The sequence below is a fragment of the Acinonyx jubatus genome, chromosome C1, assembly GCF_027475565.1.
Source record: "Acinonyx jubatus isolate Ajub_Pintada_27869175 chromosome C1, VMU_Ajub_asm_v1.0, whole genome shotgun sequence".
NCBI lineage: Eukaryota > Metazoa > Chordata > Mammalia > Carnivora > Felidae > Acinonyx > Acinonyx jubatus.
Genome location: NC_069381.1, coordinates 34,048,218 through 34,059,120, shown reverse-complemented (window position 1 = coordinate 34,059,120; position 10,903 = coordinate 34,048,218). Strand labels below are relative to the sequence as shown.

At 57.4% G+C, this 10,903-nt stretch overlaps 2 protein-coding genes across 5 annotated transcripts in view; both read right to left on the bottom strand.

The window, feature by feature from the left end:
- Window positions 1–2,304: 2,304 nt before the first annotated feature.
- Window positions 2,305–5,671, bottom strand: ARTN (artemin). Its single transcript, XM_027058199.2, has 3 exons — window positions 5,539–5,671; window positions 3,290–3,451; window positions 2,305–3,218 (listed from the first exon to the last, which is right to left on the bottom strand). The coding sequence occupies exons 1-3, from the start codon at window positions 5,669–5,671 to the stop codon at window positions 2,749–2,751; spliced, it is 765 nt and encodes a 254-aa protein (XP_026914000.1). The 3' UTR covers window positions 2,305–2,748.
- A 3,368-nt stretch (window positions 5,672–9,039) lies between these two features.
- ST3GAL3 (ST3 beta-galactoside alpha-2,3-sialyltransferase 3) overlaps window positions 9,040–10,903 on the bottom strand; it is a 198,573-nt gene continuing 196,709 nt past the window's right edge. For all 4 annotated transcript variants that reach the window (XM_027059410.2, XM_027059412.2, XM_027059411.2 and 1 more), the window contains one exon: window positions 9,040–9,276. In XM_027059410.2, the coding sequence (XP_026915211.1) occupies window positions 9,187–9,276 (90 nt within the window). In that variant the 3' untranslated portion in view covers window positions 9,040–9,186. The remainder of the gene's footprint in view (window positions 9,277–10,903) is intronic.

Sequence of the window (10,903 nt, the reverse complement as noted above, 5' to 3'; positions counted from 1 at the left end):
ATTCCTAGATGAAACAAATCTAGAGGGAAGTTTTGGGTGCTCCCTGAAGCTGCTGTAATTTTCAAAGCTGCCTATAGTTTTCTTACAAGAGATGGTGACGTGATACCCCTTTGGAGGACACCGTACCTTAGTTCTGGGAAGATACTCAAATGGACGATGTAGTTTTGCAAATGTGAAACAAAGTCTGCAGTCAAAAATGGAGATAACCAGAACCACCTGTGGCTTTCAGGAGTAGAAAGTGCTCTGCCTGGTAAGATCATGTGTAGATCATGCCTCTAAGTTGCAGGCAGAGCACTGCAGTTCTGGAGCTTGTTTCCTTTGGGGAAAATGGCCTTATTTTTTAAAAGAGGGATTTGGGTTGTTGTGAGCTGCACACCAAGGCCAGTTCTTACAGGAACGTGTCTTCTCGTGGAGAAGGTGCTGTTTCATCTGGGACTTTGTGAGATGTTGGGCACAGTCTCTCTGGGGCCCTGAACGTAGCCTTGAGTTGGAAGGACCCTACTCGTTTGAGGACTGGCAATCTGGGGACTGTTGAGAGCCAGTACCTTTGGCTTGGGTTCTGAACTGGCTCTTGCTATGAACATTGTCAGAGGTGCCTTCAGTTGGTCTCCTTTAAGTGGCTCTGAGAGTAGAGATGACCACTGAAGGGCAGGGCCTGGAGGGTTTGGGGGCTAGGCTAGGCTTTCAAGTCTTTCTAGCAGGGGCTCCCTAGGCCCAGTGACCCTTCACTTGACAGGATGGCCCCCTTCACCCTCAACCAAGGCCAGGTAGTGTCTGCAAACTTGTATGGTACTGGTGCCACTTTCTTCAGGTGGAGGTAGGGAGCGCAGGAGACCGAGGATCCTGAATCAGTTTGGAGGCAGAAAGAGGTAAACACCAAAGGAGTGTTTGAAGGCAGTGCAAAAGCACCAGAGTTTGGGGAGCACCTAGAACTGGGGCAGTAAACACAGAAGAGTGGAAGCACAGACTTGTTTCTCCTCCTTGACCCAGAACGCACACAGCCCTCACTCTTGCCTGGGTGAAGGGGCACCTGTGCCAAAGCAGGCACTTAGTTTGGAAGGAATTTTGGTTCGCAGCGTCAGATGCCTTGGGCGGGGGGCGGCCTCAGCCGGCTCACTCTCCTGGTGCTCTCATGCGCCCCTGGCTGCGGCTACTGCCCTTGTACTTACAGCTGCCGAATTAATCTCCAGCCCAGACCTCCCTCCTCAGCTCCAGACCAGCATATCCCTTCCTCCCGACAGCCCCTCCGGATGTCCCATGGTTCCTCAGACTCAGTAGCCTTTCCATATGTATGTCTTATTGCCAAAGAACATCATATTGGACAAATTCACAGGACCCAGGAAACAGGGTTGCATAGGACATGCAGGAAAGCTCAGGATTGCATGGACTTTTAAGATTACTCGGGGGCACTGTGGAAGGCCAGGGTCAGCACTAACCTCTCCTTCCTTCCAGGTGAAAGTGTATACCGCTTAGCTTCTTGTCCTTTTTCATACTATTTGCCAAATTGAACTTAAAAAATAATTATTTAAGTAATTATTTATTGTCTGTCTCTCCTGATTTTAAGCTTAAGGGCAGGGATCATGTCCCTTTCACTTCTGTATTGCTGGTGTCTACCTAGTGTCTGACATATGATAGGTAGTAAATATTTGTTGAATGAATAAATGAATATCTTTGTTTATCACTCAAAATGCAGGTCCCTCTGGGGAGGGGGGGAACCTCAGTTCTTTCCTGCCCTCTTATCCCTTGATGCACTCTGCTTCATTCTCCCAAACCAGCCTCCCGCTGCACCTTCTTCCCCACCTTCAGCCTTCTCAAATGCTCTTTTGCCCTGGGTGGCTTCATGGAATGTGGGTAGTGAGCTCCCCATGCTGGGTTGTCTACAAGCAGAGGCAGTGTATGCACCCATTAGGGTGCCCTGGAGGGTAGGACAGATTAGTGACAGTGGGGTGGGGCAATGTGTGGTTTTCTGTGTCATTACACATTGTGAGGCCCCCAGGATGCCTGATGTCACAGGGATAGAGTTTTCTCCACCGGTAACTACAGGTCCCAAGTGCTGGGGACTGTGCAGGGGGGTGTGAGCTGCCCTTTCAGGACTGGTGAACACACCTTTGCCACCCACTCTGCCTGTGTTCTATGCCCCGTGTCCCAGAGCTGCTGGGTGGGGGGGCAAGCAATGGGAGATCACAGGCCTGTGATTGCTGAGTCAGCCTGAAGTGAGTGGGATGGCCAGTGCATGATCTCCATCCAGCTGCTTTTACCCATCCAGCCCCACTGCCCAGGAAAGGATGTGACAAACCACAGAAGTAAATAAATAACTTAGGAATAATAAATAGGGGTCCAGCAACCACGAAAGAGTACAGGCCCATGTCAGCAATGTGTCTCCTCCAATTCCATACCCCCCAGGGCCTGGGCTGAGGCTGGGACTTCAGAGCTGCTGAGTTCTCCAGAGGAGGAGTCCTGGGTCCGTGGCCTGGTCAGTGCCAGAGTCTGTGAGAAGTGGATCCTAAGGTCTCCACAGCTGAGGTTGTCTGGTGCCTGCAGGGCTGGGACTTGCAGGGCGAGGACCCTGGGGCCGCAAGTCAGTCGTCCTTCCATCTCTCCAGGGCTGATAGCCATCACTCACCTGGCTGAGGCCTCCATCTCTGGCCCAGGGCCCCCCACCTGCCGGCCTGCGGGCTCCTGCGAGAAGGCCCCAGGTTCGAGGATCCGCGGGTAAGGGTACAGTCCGCAAACCCCTGGAGCGAGGTCTCAGCCCAGGCAGCCGCAGGCAGTGGCGGAAAGGCGGTCCACGGTCCTCCAGGTGCTGTTGACGTCCATGAAGGAGACCGCCTCGTAGCGCGTGGGTCGGCAGCACGGCTGGCTGATGGGGCGCGAGCCCGGGGGCGGCCGTAGGGCCCCGGCGCCCAGCAGGCTGGCCAGGCTGAGGTCGTGCGGGGAGCGCGCGCGGCGGCAGGAGCCGCTGCAGAAGCGGAAACGCACCAGCTCGTCGGAGCTGTGGCCCAGGCCAAGCGCGCGCACCGGCACCAGCTGCGACCGCAGGCGGCAGCCCCGCGCCCCCGCGGTCCGCGCGCGACTCCCCCAGCTCGCGCGGCCGGCCCGCGCCGCGCGGCCCCCGCGGGGAGGCGCGGGCGAGGGCGCAGGTGGCTGGGGCGCGGGCCGGGGAGGCTGGGGCGGCGGCCGCCGAGCTCTTCCGCCGCACGTGCGAGGCTGGCGGCCCCCTGCAATGAGATGGAGTCACTCGATGGGTCCCGGGCCGGCCCCGCCCCGCCCCCCTCGCCTTCTCACCTACCCGGCAGGTGGCCGGTGGGGGCCGCAGGGGCCGGGGCGGGGCCGAGGCGCGGGGCGGGGCTGCGGGGCCCGGGGCCCAGGGAGGCCTCGGCGACGCTGCTCAGCAGGGCCAGAGCGGCCAGGGTTGGCCACAGGGCAGACTGCACAGAGAGAAAAGTGGAGCCTCAGGGAGGAAGAGGGCACCGAGGTCAGCTTGGGGTGTAGGGAGTTCGGGAAGGGGCTGGCTGGGGCAGCAGGGATCAGAGGCAGGATGGGCTCTTAGTTGGGTGGGGGGAGCTATGGAAGGGTTTAGATAGGAGGACAATGGGTCCATGGTTTCAGGGAGCCCAGGGGAGAGGTCAGTTGAGGACACTGACTTTCCTACTTACTCCTAGTCCCTCCTTGACCATTTCCCCTTCCGCTTCTGTCACCCGCCTGCCGAGGCCAAGCCATGCGTTCTCTCCCCAATCAGACCACCTTTCCTCAATACCCAGTGGCATCACTGGGAGAACCACTCACCTGCCGCCCAAGCTGGGGCCAGTGGGGCAGCACAGAAGGGCCTCCACATCTGGGCTCCATCTCTGTCAATACCAGGAGCTCCCATCAGCTGCAGTTGACCTGTTCACACACACACACACACACACACACACACACACACACACGCCCCCTTCTCTTGAGGCAGCTCGGAACATTGAGAGCAGGCCACCGCTCCACTTCAGTGTCTTCAGGCCAGGAACAAGGGGCTTGGAAAGGCAGACCCAACCCAGGAGGAGAAGTAACTACATCAAGAACCTAACTATGTGTTGATGCTTTGCACCTGTTCCTTCTTTCAGTTCTCACAACTGCATGAGGTAGATGGCAGAATCCTCATGTTCCACCTGAGCAAATAAGGCTCAGAGAAGCTCAGTGACTGTCTAATGTCACAAGGCCTCTTTCCTCAGGACCTTCCGGCCCTGTGCTACAGAGCTGGAGCTTCCAGGAGCAGCTGGAGAAGGAACTAGGGAGCTTTTTCTCCGTGTCACAGAGCAGGAAACTATGGCCTAGAGAAGAATTAGGGTGCTTGCTATTGACCTAGCTGATGTTAGCGAGACCCAGGCCTCAGCCTGTGTTGCCCACCCAGCACTGCAGCACCTTGCTCCTCTAAGATTTCAGTCTGCACCCCGAGCTGCCAGAGTTCTGTCTTCTTGCCACAGATGTCCCTCAAGAGCTAGTCCATGATGGTGGCTGATGGGTCCTCTAACATAGGGCCTGGGCATGGCTCCCTATGGCCACCAGGGGGCAGCATTGCCAAACCTGTTGACTCAAAGGGTGGATGGGCTTTTCCCTTTGCTCAAATACTCAGGCCTGAGCTATTCCCAGGAGGACCAGCCAGGCCTCCACTTCAACCTCGTCTCTGAGAGCTGGTCCAGGTTTGTCCCCCTTCCAGCTTCCTGTAGGTCTGGAAACCTGGCCCTGCTTTTATAAGTTTCCCCCCATGAACCATCCTTCCTGAGCCCCACCAACCTTTGGTGAACCCACATTGGCTGGCATTCCCATACACCCCTCTGGGGCCCTGGAGTCCTCACTAGCTGGTCTACCCTTGGGTCCCAGCTGTCACCTTCCACCCCCACCCCATAGCCCACAGAACGTCTGCATACCTGTGGGCCAGATCTCCCCAGGCCTCACTGGTGTGGTCCTCCAGTGCTAGGTGTGCTCTGCTAACTGAATCGAGCCTTGACGGGCCAAGCTAGTAACTGTTTTCAATGATGGAGGGAAACCTGGGCCAGGCAGCCTTAGTGGCCCCCTGCACTAGGGGGAGCTCAGGAGCAGGTCTCTTGAGGGCAGGGCAGGGCAGGTCCAGTCTCCCTTCTGCAGCCTGGGGCCACTTGGTGGTGCTCCAGTCCTTGCCCTGCTTCTGCCAGCCAGATACTTACCACAGGGGTCCTGCTCCGTGTTCTTCTAGGCACCTTTCCTGGGACCAGTGCTGGGCTTTTCCCCGCAGCTTAAAAGGCTCATGCCCAAGGCTGTGCACCCGGCAGCGCCTCTTTTAGCCAAAAGCGTGGCCTTGGCAGCCAGTCTGTGCCCTGTAGCGGCAGCAGGAGCCTCACATTACAGCGGGCTAGCGCAGTCCGACCAGCACCAGGGGGACCGAGGGGGCTGGGAGGGGCTGAGGGCTGTGCCTCCGGCCCAGGGGAGGGAGAGAGAATGTGAGAAAGGAGTGGAGGGGAACCATCCTGCCCGCTCCCCCTAGCCCCAGGGCTGGGACAGGGGTGGGCCAACAGGTCAGCTTACCGAGGTGCAGGGCTCCGGGTCCGGGACGCAGTGAAGGCTGGGGCCTGAGGGACCTGCTGCTGGCCGAGCCCCTGAGCCGTGTCTGGGGGCCGGGCCCAACTCCATCCCTCAGCAGCCTCATGCCCGCCGCCATCCGGTGTCAAATTCCAGCCCCGGCGTCACCGGATCCTGGGGTGGGGCCCAGAGCGCCCCCGCCCAACTCCACCTTTCAGGGCTCACCTGGCCACTCCACCTGCTGGGATCGAGTCCCCCCGCCCCCCCCTCTAGCTGCCCTAGGTCTCCAGAGCTTGGGGGGGAGGAGACGCTGGGAGGGGACCCTGGGACTCAGAGCTAAGAACCCAGGCGGCGGAGAGGCGCGGGAACTGGGCGTTCAGAGTTTGTAGACACGCGAAGTAGGGAGTCGGGAGGCTGGGCTGAGGGCGGGGAGGGAGGGGACTGGCCGGTCCCTGCCTCAGCCGAGGGCCCTGCAGTCGGTGCGGTCTCTGGGGTCCTGGCTGGCCGGCCCGCAGTGGCTGCTCCTTGCTGTCTGGCCCACCGCTAACTTCTCCCAGCGGACCCATGGAACTCGTCATGTTGGTGAGGCGCTGCGCTGGGGCCCTGGGGGCCTGACCCTGCTCCAGCCGCCCTGCCGCAGGGCCCCCACTGCCCGGGGCTTGGAGTGGAGACAGATCCGAGAACACCGCTGCTCACCCGGGGCGCCACAGGGGCAGTGCTGGTAGGCGCGGGTGCCCGTGCTGGAGAAGGGAGGGTCACAGAGGAGAAACATGCGCGGAGGCTTTGAGGTAGCAGCTGGAGGGTAGTATTTCAGGTGCCTAATTACGGCAATTTGGCAGGTGGGGTGGAGGTTGAGTGAGTAACATGGATAGAGGTAAGGAAAGGCCAGATCCTGTGTGTCATACTAGAGTCTGGCCTTTACCCGTGTGGCACTGGGGACCACTGAAGGGTTTCAGGCAGGAGAATGGTGTGACCAGACAAGCATTTCAGAGACTGGCCGCAGTGGGGTGGATGGTCTGGGGATATGTGAGGAGGCTGCTGGGGAGAGAGGAGCCTGAGGCAGAGTGTGGGGCTAGCGGAGGGCTGCAAGCCTCTTTCGCGAGCACACCTTCTTGAAAACTCAATTGATCCCTGATTGGATGGGGTGAAGAGGTAGGACAAAGGTATGCCTTTGGCCTGGGTGATGAGGTGGAGGCGATGCATCTGGCAGCTGGGGCTTCCCGGAGGAGGGGCATGTGGAGGACAGGAGCTCACGAGTTCAGTGTCCGACGTGTGGAGTTGGAAGGACCTGTGAATTACCCTAGCGGCGACGTTCAGGAAGTAGCTGAATCTGTAGCCTGCAGCAACATGGAGAGAGCTGGGGTGGAGATGGCAATTTGGAAATTGTTGACCAACTGACAATTGGAAGCCATGGGTGGGGATGAAAGTGCTCAGGGGACGTGTGTGGACCAGCTGTACCTTGACTATGCATCAGAACCACCTGTGGACCTTTTAAAACCACCCACATCTGGGCTCCACCCCAGACCTGAATCAGAATCTTGGGGTGGACATGTGCCGTTTTCCCAATCGGTGCAGGTTATTTTGGCATATGGCCGGGGCTGAGAACCACAGCTTTTGTGAGAGCAGTTTCTGTGCAGAAGCCAGACCACAGAAAACTGGTGGTGGCTGTCCGCAGGCTTGACAGGACCCTGGTAGGACAGGGGCCACGCAGTGAGTAGATCCTCTCTTTGCTGCCTCTTGCAACCTGGAGCTTTATCAGCCGTGGCTGCCTCTTGTAGGCATGCAGCCTATGCCCTGTACAACTCCAGGGGGTGCCATTCCCGTAGAACATGATGTGCTTTGGAGTTGTGCCCAGTTGCCAGCAAAGTCCCAAGGGAGTTCTGGGTGTGCCTCTCAGGGTCTTGCTTTCCCCTCAGCTGAGGAGGCTTCTGCCTGAGGACAAAGCACGGCAGTAAGGGGGCAGGTGGGAAGGTGGTGGTCCTTGGGATGGCAAGGACTCTTGGATTGGGATGGCAGGTGAGAGATGAGGGGGCCAGCCAGCCTGTCATAGTGGCAGCTCTGAAGCTCACTCCATGACTTCAGATGCAGGTGTATGTTTGTCCCATTCTCAGGCCTGCCTGGGGATGCTGGAAAGGGAGGGATCAGACTCTAGCGCTCTAAGGGGGTGGGGGTGGGGATAGCCTTTCTAATGTTCACCTGAGGGTGCCCAGAGGGGGCTGTGTCTTCCTGTTCTGTGTGGGGAGAGGGGACCCTTTGTGCTCTGGGTTGGGGTGGGACATACTCTCCCCAGGGCTCAGCCTGGGGTGCCAGGAGCAGGTAAGGTCTTTGAGCCTGTGTCAGAGGCTCAGTATAGATCTTTCCTGTACTTGTAGGAATCTCTGTCCCTGCTTGCAGAACTGGGGTTCTGGGGACTCAGAGGTGCTATCGTAAGGCTGTGGACTTCAGTGGCTCCTTTAGGAGGACTAGGGTAGACTCTGGGGCATGCCCTTATACCTTTGGTCTGCTTCTCTTAAAGCAAACAGGGTGTAGGACTTTGTAGGATGGGAAAGGCTTCAGGAGGCCCCTAGGTAGCTATCCGTGTCCAGCAGTTGACACGAGAAGGGAAAGAGACCCAGGAATCTGCGTGGGCTAGAGAGATGGCCCTTGAGTTTAACATAATTGCTGAGGCCCCAGGTTCCTGCCTCTTCCAGGAAAGTCAGAGAAAGCAAGAGGAGGCCAGATTCGGGGAAGAGCTTTATTGCTTCCAGGATGGCTGCCACAGCCTGGGTAAGGTCCTTGAGCCTCACTTCCCTCTGGTCCAAGCTAAAGGCAGAACCCAAGGACCTGACAGTCTCATTGCTGAAGTCCAGAACAGCTGCCAGGTTGGTCAGTCCAGGCGGGGGCGCTATTCCCATCAGGTTGGGCCAGGCCCCATCTCCCAGGCTCTGTAGTTCTTTCTGCTTAACCCAGGGGCTGTCTTGTTGGCTTAAATGATGGCTCCAGGGTTTCCCTGTGGGGTAGTTAGGGGCTGGTGAATGGGAATACCCCATCTTCTCCTCAAGAAAGGCCAAACAGTGTCATGAGCTGGAGAGGGCTGGCATGAGACCTTGCCCACCTCCCCTGTAGTCCCGAGTAGGGTCCAGGCTAGTCATGGCACCCCTACTCTACAGGGAGCCCACTGGTACCTAGACCCGATAGGCCCCCTAGTGGGCCTCTTTCTGTATGGCAAGTGGACCAAAGTTGACATCTCCAACCTTATTTAAAAATAAATTATCCCTACCCTCCCCCCAACCCCAATTCACAAAATGATAATACACCAAACACTGATTGGAGAAATGATTCCAGCAGCAGCCCTGCTGCCTGATGTCCACCTCCTGCATGCTGGGCCTGCTGGGCACGGCTGGTGGCCTCCTGGCCCTCTAGCTTCAAGGACCCAGGCTGAGAATGAGGCCAAGTGCTGGTCTCTGAGGCTGGCCTCTGGGCAGACACAGCTCTGGCTGCCCTGCCAAAGCCTCGCCACCCCTGGGGCCACTTGGCACTGTCCTTCTCGGGGTCTAAAGACTCCTGTGCCTTTCAGGCAGAGCCAGACCAAGGCCAATGAAGTGGGCAGGTGGTGGTGGCTGCTGCTTGCTCTTGGCGGTGCCAGGACCTCCGTGGCCATGTGCTGGGCCCGCCTCAGATGCCGCTGGTTAGGTCGGTGATGACACGTGCTTTTACCAGCTTCCGCAGAAACTCTTTCTCTCGCTGGATATTGTGCGTCCAGGACTGGAAGGAAAGACATGGAGATGTGATGAGTTGAGCTCAGTGCCGTCTTCTGACCGCCACCCTCCCATGCTCCAGAAGGGCCACGGTTCATCCTCCCTCCTTCCCCACACTGGGAGAACTATGCCTCTTCTCCTCTTCCAAGTCTTAGATGTAGGCCTTCCAACCTTGTTCCCCACAGACTTCAGCACCTCCTTGTCTGACCGTATGTCCAGGGCACCTAGGTCCTATGCACCCTGAGGATAGGCAATGTGAGTCACTTAGGTCTGGCCCAGGCCTGGCGGGTGGGCCCTGCTGGAAAGAGAACCGCGTGGGGTGGCTTAGTCATCCTCTGGCCTGATGCAATCCAGTCTCCAGGCCTGGGGGCAGCTGATGAAATCCTGCCTCTCAGATCAGAGGAGCCAGGGGGCCCGAGACCAAGAGGCTCACCTTTCTGTTAATGTGGAAATTATAGGGAAGATGCTGCCTTCTGGGGCTTTCCTGGGGGAAGACTGCACCCAGGCTGAGGCTCTTTCCTGTCCCCAGTACTCCCACCAGGAGGCTCTGATGGCTAAGTCTCTGATGAAAAAGGGCTAACTGATTGACTCAGTGAGCGTGGACAGCCTTTTCACAGTTTGTACCCACCTGACTGCTCTGCTGGGTTGGTCAGCACCAAGCCTCACAGCGATGTTAACAAGCACGGTTTACTGGTGCTAAGGATGCAGGGCTCTGTCCTGTCCTTATTCTCATTCAGTCAACTTTGTACAACTGGCCAGATCCTTTTTTTTTTTTTTCAACGTTTATTTTTATTTTTGGGACAGAGAGAGACAGAGCATGAACGGGGGAGAGGCAGAGAGAGAGGGAGACACAGAATCGGAAACAGGCTCCAGGCTCTGAGCCATCAGCCCAGAGCCTGACGCGGGGCTCGAACTCACGGACCGCGAGATCATGACCTGGCTGAAGTGGGACGCTTAACCGACTGCGCCACCCAGGCGCCCCTGGCCAGATCCTTTCAATCTAAAACGCAGGCAAAACTCCCTATATTCTCTGAGTATTCCCTTCTACTTTTTTTTTTTAATTAGAAAAAATGTTCATTTTTGAGAGAGAGTGAGAGAGCATGAGTGGGGGAGGGGCAGAGAGAGAGGGAGACAGAATCTGAAGCAGGCTCCAGGCTCTGAGCTGTCAGCACAGAGCCCAACACGGGGCTCAAACTCGTGAACCGTGAGATCATGACCTGGGCCGAAGTCAGACACTCAACCAACTGAGCCACTCAGGCGCCCCTCCCCTTCAACTTCTTATGCTAACCACAAACCCAGCTGCCCCTAAGGACAGTGTACCCCAGATGCATTTCAAGTGGGGACTGTTCTCCTCTCCCCCAATCCACTCTCCATGACACCTGAAGGTCTACAGGGTCTTCCGCTCTCTATTGGTCCATCTACACAACTGTTCCTCCAAACTCCCTAAAACCTCTGGCTCCCTTGAGGCTTCTGTCATTATATTCTGCTGTCTGTGAATTGCCCCCTCCCTGTTGCAGTGTGATTTGCCCTCATTCCTTGAAAAGTCCATCTTCTGGCACACTCTCTCTTTGAAGGCAGGGACTGTTTGGCACAGAGTAGGTGCTCAATAAATATGTACTGAATGAAATCAGATT

Bases quoted from the DNA above. Each gene is read 5' to 3' on its own strand.
- ARTN (XM_027058199.2), bottom strand. From the start codon at position 5,671: ATGGCGGCGGGCATGAGGCTGCTGAGGGATGGAGTTGGGCCCGGCCCC. The intron at 3,452-5,538 runs GTAAGCTGACCT...TTCCTCCCTGAG, and splicing joins ACCCGGAGCCCTGCACCTCG to GCTCCACTTTTCTCTCTGTG. The intron at 3,219-3,289 runs GTAGGTGAGAAG...ATCTCATTGCAG, and splicing joins CCCCACCGGCCACCTGCCGG to GGGGCCGCCAGCCTCGCACG.